The sequence below is a fragment of the Euprymna scolopes genome, chromosome 33, assembly GCF_053919585.1.
Source record: "Euprymna scolopes isolate OS-2025 chromosome 33, ASM5391958v1, whole genome shotgun sequence".
NCBI lineage: Eukaryota > Metazoa > Mollusca > Cephalopoda > Sepiida > Sepiolidae > Euprymna > Euprymna scolopes.
In genome coordinates this window covers 4605796-4614908 of record NC_136514.1, presented here as the reverse complement: position 1 = coordinate 4614908, position 9113 = coordinate 4605796, and the positions used below count along the sequence as shown (strand labels likewise).

General features: G+C 30.6%; 1 protein-coding gene across 2 annotated transcripts in view; it reads left to right on the top strand.

Annotated features, from left to right (window-relative positions):
• The window catches only part of LOC145258112 (dual oxidase maturation factor 1-like), a 109764-nt gene extending 100872 nt beyond the window's left edge, over positions 1-8892 (top strand). For both annotated transcript variants that reach the window (XM_080115855.1, XM_080115856.1), the window contains exons 8-9: positions 6866-7023; positions 8425-8892. In XM_080115855.1, the coding sequence (XP_079971981.1) occupies positions 6866-7023; positions 8425-8772 (506 nt within the window). In that variant the 3' untranslated portion in view covers positions 8773-8892. The remainder of the gene's footprint in view (positions 1-6865; positions 7024-8424) is intronic.
• The last annotated feature ends 221 nt before the right edge of the window (positions 8893-9113 follow it).

Sequence of the window (9113 nt, the reverse complement as noted above, 5' to 3'; positions counted from 1 at the left end):
CATATTTGCATGTATTTACACGCCAGGGCGGAGATGTATGTGTACATGTGAACCTTTCTTTAAGTATATATGTGTGTACATGCGCATGTGTGTGCTCACGCGTACGGCCGCTAGCTAACCCTCTCCAAGCACTTAACAACAAATAGAAACCAAATAAATAAACCGAATCATAGCCGCCCCCTCCCGCCTCATAACCTAAGCGAACACCCAACAGGTCAAGACATACTTATGAAGAAATCATCTCACAAACGAGACGCCAAAAACTTAAACATTAAGACTCCTACCCCCACATATACCCCTCCCCCTCCATGTATCCCTATGTCTTCAGCCACACCAGAAATGAACTTCCCAGATCATCCCCCACAACCACCTAAGGACCTTTAACTCCAAAACTAAAACATTACCGACATACCAAGCACCCCCTCCCACCTTTCCCCCTTGTTAACTTCCTCTATTTTTCCACTCTTCTCGCACCCCTCCCCTGACATCATTCATAACGAACATTTCTGTAAAAGTCTGAGGAAGCTACACACGGCCAAAAAAACGGCCGGCTAGCTGAAACAATAATGTAACTTAACAGAAAAATACGGTAATAAAAAATAAAACGCATATTTGCTCTATAACAGTATTGAGCACTTTCTTTAGGTGTTTATTGATTACCATTTCTACTATATATATATATATATATATATATATATATATATATATATATATATATATATATATATATATATATATATATGTTCACATAAAAAATTACATATATGTTGGCATTAAAATTTACAGATGGTGTAACACATTGAAAAATAATTGTAACTTCATTTCCAACTTTCGGATTTTCCTTTATTTTCTTTTATATTTGGTTTGTTCTTTTTCTTGTGATGAGTTAAGGACGGTATATATTCAACAATTGACATAATAATTACATGAATGGTTCTGCGCTGCGAGACAGGTGCTGTCAAAGATTGTGCGTGTCAAAGAACTTAAAGAAATAAATGGTCAACATCTTGAAATTTGGAATATAGAATTTTGCCATTTATATATATATATATATATATATATATATATATATATATATATATATATATAACAAATAAATGACAACACTCCGAATTTCAAGATGTTGACACCATCTTAAAATTTATTTCTTTAAGTACGTTGACATGCTGTTTCGTAGCAACTGTTTCGTAGCAACTGTTTCGTAGCAACTGTTTCGTGGCGCAAAATCATCCATTTAATTATTATATTAATCAATGAATCTATTCTACCCTTAACTCCTCTGTCAAAAATTATACATGTTAAACGTATTTAAAGGAATAACTTGTAAGGTGGTCAGCATGTTGAAATTTGGAATAATGGCTTTTGTAATATATTTTTTATATGCTCTTTAATTAAATTCATAAATTAAAGGATTTGTATAAAAAAAAGGGTGAAATATAATTGAAAAACATATTTCCACAGAAATATGTATAGATATATATATAGGTATGCATATACACACATATATATACACACATATATATTATAATACATATATTAATTATATATATAAATAAAATTATATAATAATATACCTAAATATTATAATGTAAATATATATTATAATGTACATATATTATAATATTTATTATAATGTTAAAAAGTCCATGTATACCTCCGGAATAGTAATTTCAAGATTATACATTTATAAGCCACACTTAGTTTTAACGTTTTCTTATCCATCTGACGATAGCTTAAATGGTAATGATAAGACTGGAGTGCTATATGTTTTAGTTTCAATTCTAGCTAATGACACTCAAGTTATGTTTTTGTTTTTTATACTTTTGAAATCACTACTATACATTGGGTACAATATAATAAACAATAGAGAATTGGCTCTATAATAATGAATACGAAATTTGCATGAAATAAAATATCATATTAAAGATTTACGATAAGGCCACGCTGAGGGTGGAACATTTCTATATAAAAGCCTGAGGGCGGAACATATCTATATAAAAGCCTGAGGGCGGAACATTTCTATATAAAAGCCAAGTACGTCCAAGGATGGAATACTGCTGCCATATCTGGCCAGGAGCTGCTAAAAACAGCCTATCCTTCCTTGACAGAGTACAAAATAGACTTCGTGGCTTAGTGGGGGATGCCCTTTTCTCTACCCTGCAACCTCTCTCCCACAGAAGGGACGTTATGAGTCTATCCTTGTTTTATCGTTATTTCTATGGCAGGTGCTCGTATGAACTCCAATCTTTGGTCCCCCCTCGCCAATCCTTCACGAAAAACACCCGTCTAGCTGAATCCACTGTGAAAAATTTCCCCCACTCTTTATCTGTGCCTAAATCAAAACGTGGATTCCATGAACAAAGCTTCTTTCTTAGAACTGCACGCCTGTGGAACTCTGTTCCGTCTGCCTGCTTCCCACCTGATTACAACTTGGATGTCTTCAAGTCCAACGCTAACAAATTCCTAATGAACCGCCTTCTTAAGTAAACACTTCATTAAATCTCCACACTAACGTACTGCACTTGCAATAACCCTTATCCCTGAGTGGCTTCCGGGCCTTCATAAGTGGTGACCACCGTGTAAAAAAATATATATATATATTGAATACAATATAATCATCAATCAAATATTGGCTCTATAATGATAATAATAATAAATACGAAATTCGTAGGAATTAAAATATCATACGAAAGCGTATTTTCTAAACAGGCAACATTGCGCGGCTTGCTAATATATATATATATATATATATATATATATATATATATATATATATATATATATATATATATACTAGCAAAAGTACCCGTCGTTGACTAAGTTCAAAAACAGCCTACAGGAAATGGACTCTGATTTATGAAAGTATGATAGGTTATGGAAAGGAAGAGTTGTAAAGAGATAGTTTCGAATTTGGGGGTATCAAAACCAAAGCAAAATATGATGAAAGTAAAAATAAAATAGATAAACCCCATAATTTATTATACCATACCTGTTCACACGGAAACACTTATCACAATATTCTGTGCATCTATATTAAAAAACCTTGTTAAACTTTGTGACATATTTCCATTCGATGGAGGTCAGGCGCGAACGAACACCGCATAATATTATTGTACCATATTTCTCCAAACTGAAACATAATTATCAAAGTATACTTACGCAGATAGATATGAAAAGTCTTTATCAAAGTTTGTGCCTATTTCCATTCTATGGAGGCAGACGCGAATGCAGACCCCCCACAATTTTATTATACCATCCCTATTTAAGTTAAAACATACATATCAAAGTATTCTTATGTACATCTATATCAAAAACACTTGCAAACGTTTTTTTTTTAATTTTTAAATTTTTTATTGCCATACTTTGTGGACCAGGCACGTATGCAGACCCCACAATTTTAATGAATCATCATTATGTCAGATCAAACATACCCATTCCTGTGTCTCGATACATCTTCTATCATTATGTGATCAGTTTTCTATAATAGTCAACCATATAGGAGCCTATTCGAGATCAGACACACACACACAGACGTTCAGCTTTATATATATATATATATATATATATATATATATATATATATATATATATGTATGTATATATGTATATGTATATATATATGTATATATATGTATATATATATGTATATATATATATATATATATATATATATATATATATATATATATATATATATATACCCGTTCAAATACACCTTTCACAATAAAGCTAGAACCCAGAATTAGATAGAATCGAGCAATTGCATCGACAACGGACAACGCCATGTATGTGAACGGATATTTATATATCTATCTATAATCTCCTCTTAATGTCTATATGTCTCGGAAGTAGAGTGAAAAGCACATCTTATTTTTCTTTTATTAATATTATTTTTTCCTTGTACACATTTTTGTGAATTATTCCATGGATTTCTGCCTTAGGATTATTATGGACCATCTTCTTCCAATTACGGGATTTCCTTGGATTTTACTTGTGCAAATGGAAATTCTTTTAACTTTCTTGAAGTTATACATTTGGATTTTACCATCACTGGATTATTTATCTTCCATCAGACTATCCATTCATGTGTAATCACCTTTTTCTTCACCATATTCCCTCTGCTTCACTTTCTTTGTTTTCAAGTAAGATCTTTGACTTACTTGTTGTTTCATCAAATACTTTTGCATGCAAAATCCGATCCCGCATTTTGCTAATTCCTACCCTCTGATGAGAAGGAGAGTATTTCTTCGAAACTCCGCGGATTAAGGACTATCCAGTTATCTAGTGTTTCCTTTTCAGATTAAATATGTTTTTAACTCATTTCAAAGTGTTTTTTAACATATTTTATTAACTGTTTGCTCATATTATAAGCTCTATTTCCTATTTGGTTTTATCGAGCTTTTATATCTGGCTGAGATAATTTTATAAATATTAATTCTTTAATATTTATAATTTACTTTAATTTTACCATCTTGGATCATTTTGGTAAATTCAATTGTAATTTTCATTTTATATATATATATATATATATATATATATATATATATATATATATATATATATATATATATATATATATATATACTTGTTTATTGTTATATAAACATGCTCACATCCCGCTGCTACAAATAGCCACTTGTTTCAATCAAACAACAGATATCATCAGGCAGCGACTTGACTATTCAAAGTATTATCAGCTCTTTTTATTGAGCACTATCTAACAACCTCGTTGAATTCATTAGTCCATTACTTTTAAATATAAAAAACCCGAGTATATATATATATATATATATATATATATATATATATATATATATATATATATACATATATATATATATATATATATAATACCTACAGGCACTAATATTTCATCATTTCCAGAATCATCATTGCAGGGAGTTACGATTGCAGCTCGTGGGAGGATTCGAACCTGGCCACGAAGCCATATCGTACTCCGTTAGCAAGGAAGGAACCATACAGTCCACGTTAACCGCGAGAAATACAGTTGACATTAACATTCATATAAAGCTCAACATAATAAAATCTGAGTTCTTAAAAGGGCTGACATGATTATTGTTTATATTTTTAATACAAAACTAGTATTTCATCATTTCAAGAATCATCAGTACATGAAACCGGGCAAGAAGCCATCTCAAAATATACGGCCAACGTTAACTGCGAGAAATACAGTGCGCGTATATATATATATATATATATATACACATATATATTTATATATATATATATATATATATATATATAATAATTTATAAAATATATATGGCGATTAAGCTACACTGAATATTCTGCGTTTCATCCAACTATAGGATTCGTCAGGCTGACGAATCCTATATTTGGATGAAACGCAGAATATTCAGTGTAGCTTAATCGCCATATATATTTTATAAATTACTAACTAGCTCTACCTACGTATTGAGCACTTTTGAAGTAAATACTTAAAGTTTACGCATAAATCTATACTTTCGTATATTAAATTTATGTGAATAAATGAAGCTATATATATATATATATATATATATATATATATATATATATATATATATATATATATATATATATATATATGACAGTATCATTCCCGGGGGAGAGTTACTTGATATCCATGGAAACCAGCTCCCCAGGTGTTAGACACAATATCAAACGATAGGCACAAGGAAACCGCAACAGGTTGAGATGTCGTCGGCTATAACCGGCTGGCATGGGTTGCTTATTTAGTCTTCATTGCGTCGTTACAGTCAGCATTTCCATCGTAAGCATTTATGGCAAGGACCGCATGCTGAAATTTAACGCTTGTACAAAAATAGTGAACAAATGCATTTTTATGAAAATATATAATTTAGTTTACGTTTAGCACTGGCGGAGCATATTTAAATAAAGACTTATTGAGACCCGACGCATGCAGCCCAAAAACTGCTATGTTCAATTCTCTCTTTTAATGAAGAAAGAAAGAGAAAGGAAGTGAAAGAGAGAAACAGAGAAAGATATACGTGTATATATGTGTGTGTGTGTGTGTGTGTGTTTTTCGTCGCTCATATTTTGTTTTTCAAATTATAATGTCAACATAGCTTAACTTCCATTGTGCACTGAATTCATAAATAGCTGTCAACCTTCGTGTGTCGCCAGTGTCAACATCTAAAAATATGTACTCACTGAAATGTCTGTATGTTTGCCTCCACACAAGTACAGAACGAGTTAGGCATAAGGTTTATTAATGTATAAGCTCTAGCTGCCCCAAAATGGTACGATCTTCATGTCCCACACACACACACACACACACACACACACATATATATATATATATATATATATACATACATATATATATATATATATCCACATATATATATATATATATATATATATATATATATATATATATATATATATATATATATATATATATATCCCCGAAACCGTGTTTCACAGTAAACAACTGATGTTACTTAAAAAATAAATTATTAGTACTATAGTAAATTCGAGAGTAAGTTGATGCAGTGATTGCAGGTGATTAAATGATTTACTGACTGGATGGTTTTCTAACGAATGATAAAAATATGTTTTGTATTTTTTTTTTTTTTCATTTTTTTTTTTTTTGTATAGTTTTAAAGGTTAAAAACTTCCAAGACTATATATATATATATATATATATATATATATATATATATATATATATATATATATATATATAGAGAGAGAGAGAGAGAGAGAGAGAGAGAGAGAGAGAGAGAGAGATAGATAAAAGTTTTATTTATGTTCACTCTCTAGACCAAACAACAAAATCCCTCATTCCCAAAATCTGCATAAATAATATTCGACATTTAATTTTTTTTTAATGTTGCAGGAATTCAAACAACCATTTCGGGGATTATAATAATTGTATTTACTTACATTAAACCTAAAGGAACTGCAACGTTTTTTGGTTTTGAAAATGAATTTCCTGACGCAAACGACAATTCGCATAATTTAACACAAACAATTGACACAATCGATGTAAATAAAGTAAGTATTTGTCATGTTTTTTACTTGTTTTCTTTTTTGTTTTTTTTTTGGTTTGTTTTTTTGTTGGTTTTTTACTTGTTTTCTTTTTTGTTTTTATTTATTTGTTTTTGTTTTTTTTGTTTTTACTTGTTTTCTTTTTTGTTTTTATTTTATTGTTTGTTTTTTTACTTGTTTTCATTTTTGTTTTTATTTCTTGTTGTTTTTTTTGTTTTTTTACTTGTTTTCTTTTTTGTTTTTATTTATTTGTTTTTGTTTTTTTGTTTTTTACTAGTTTTCTTTTTTGTTTTTATTTTTTTTTTACTTGTTTTCATTTTTGTTTTTATTTTTTGTTGTTTTTATTGTTTTTTACTTGTTTTCTTTTTGTTTTTATTTTTTTTTTTTTATTTTTTTTTTTTTTACTTGTTTTCTTTTTTGTTTTTCTTTTTTTGTTGTTTTTTTTTTGCTTTTTACTTGTTTTTTTTTTGTTTTTATTTTTTGTTTGTTTTTTTTGTTTTTTTTTTTACTTGTTTTTTTTTTGTTTTTATTTTTATTTTATTTATTTATTTTTTTCATTGGAAGTAACAACTTATCAAGGACCGAAGGGATGTCGCTGTTTCGTGGCTTATGTTAACTTTATTTTTAACCTCCTAAAAACATGCTGCATCGTGTATCTTTATTTCATAGAATTCTCTCTCCTCCCCATCTCTCTCTCTATATATATATGTATGTGTGTGTATGTGTGTGTAGGGGGGGGGGTGATGAACTCTCCCGTCGATTTGGACGTATGAGCTATCGCCACAACAACTAGTTGCTCGGAAATCCACACAGATGTTTTGTTTATAGTGGCGAAAGCTTTGTGCAGATGGTTGATATCAACAAATAGTGTATTTCATCGTTAGTTACAATTGTTTCATGACTATTCGGACCAATTCAAACATTATGACGTTTGAAAAAAATCCTTGCAAAGTAAAAAAAAAATACTTTGCAAGGATGTGATATAGGTAAAATACTTTTGCTTGTTTTCTTTTCCTTATAAGGGAAATGGTTTCCATAATGATTTATTGTTAAAGTGTTTTTTATTCAATAAGTCTGAAGAAAGGCTGTTCTTGTAAAAATTTTCAAACGACATAATGTTTGAATTTGTCCGAATAGTCTTGAAACAATTGTAACTAACAATGAATACACTTTTTGTTGCTATCAACCCATTCTTTGAGGTCTTGGTTTTTGTTAAAACAATATATATATATATATATGTATGTATATATATATATATATATATATATATATATATATATATATATATATATATATATATATACGTGCTTGTCTTTTACAAATAGAGTTATAGATACGGACATATAAAGAACTGTTTATATTCCTATTTGTTAGATGTCATCTTTATTCTTTTATTATATTTCCCAGGTTAACGAGTCTTTCCTCTCGCCAAGTGGTTATTCAAACCCGTGTTACACCGGAAACGGAGACCTGAAACAGTCGAAGGAAAAGTGGTCATCGCTCCCAGAATTAAACGCCAATTTGAGCAAACTAAAGTCCGATCGGGTGCTGGCTAGTGAATCGCGAAACCTTTCATCGGTCGACCGGAAGCTGCTGCACTCTCGAATCGTCTGTGTAAGCATCCCGGATAATGTCGAACTCTATCCGAGCAGAGGAAGCTTCCAGCTGCCCATAGAAGAGGCGAGCCAGTCACATCAGCAAATAGTTCCTTCGCTGGAAGTCAATAAAGTGGCCGAATTATCGACCCAACTGTAAAGCAAAGCACAATCAAATAGCCAATGAAACCAAAGGAACTTAAAACACGCGCGGTACAAACGAGTGGGATCGTGAGAGTGCCTTCTCCAAGTGGAATCTGAACAGAGATAAAAAAAGAAATTATATCTATATTTATTTTCCACATGTTATGCCTTTTTGTTGTTGAGCATCATTCATGTTGATTTTGTTGCCATTCGTTTCCTCGATATCTTTCTCTTAAGAATTATTTCTATAAGGATACCTGGTACTTATGAAGGTTGACAACGTCCTTAAGTGAAAATGTTTCTGTTGAACGGACTGGATTCGAACTTGATACACCGAGGTTGCCAGTCTGTGCCGTT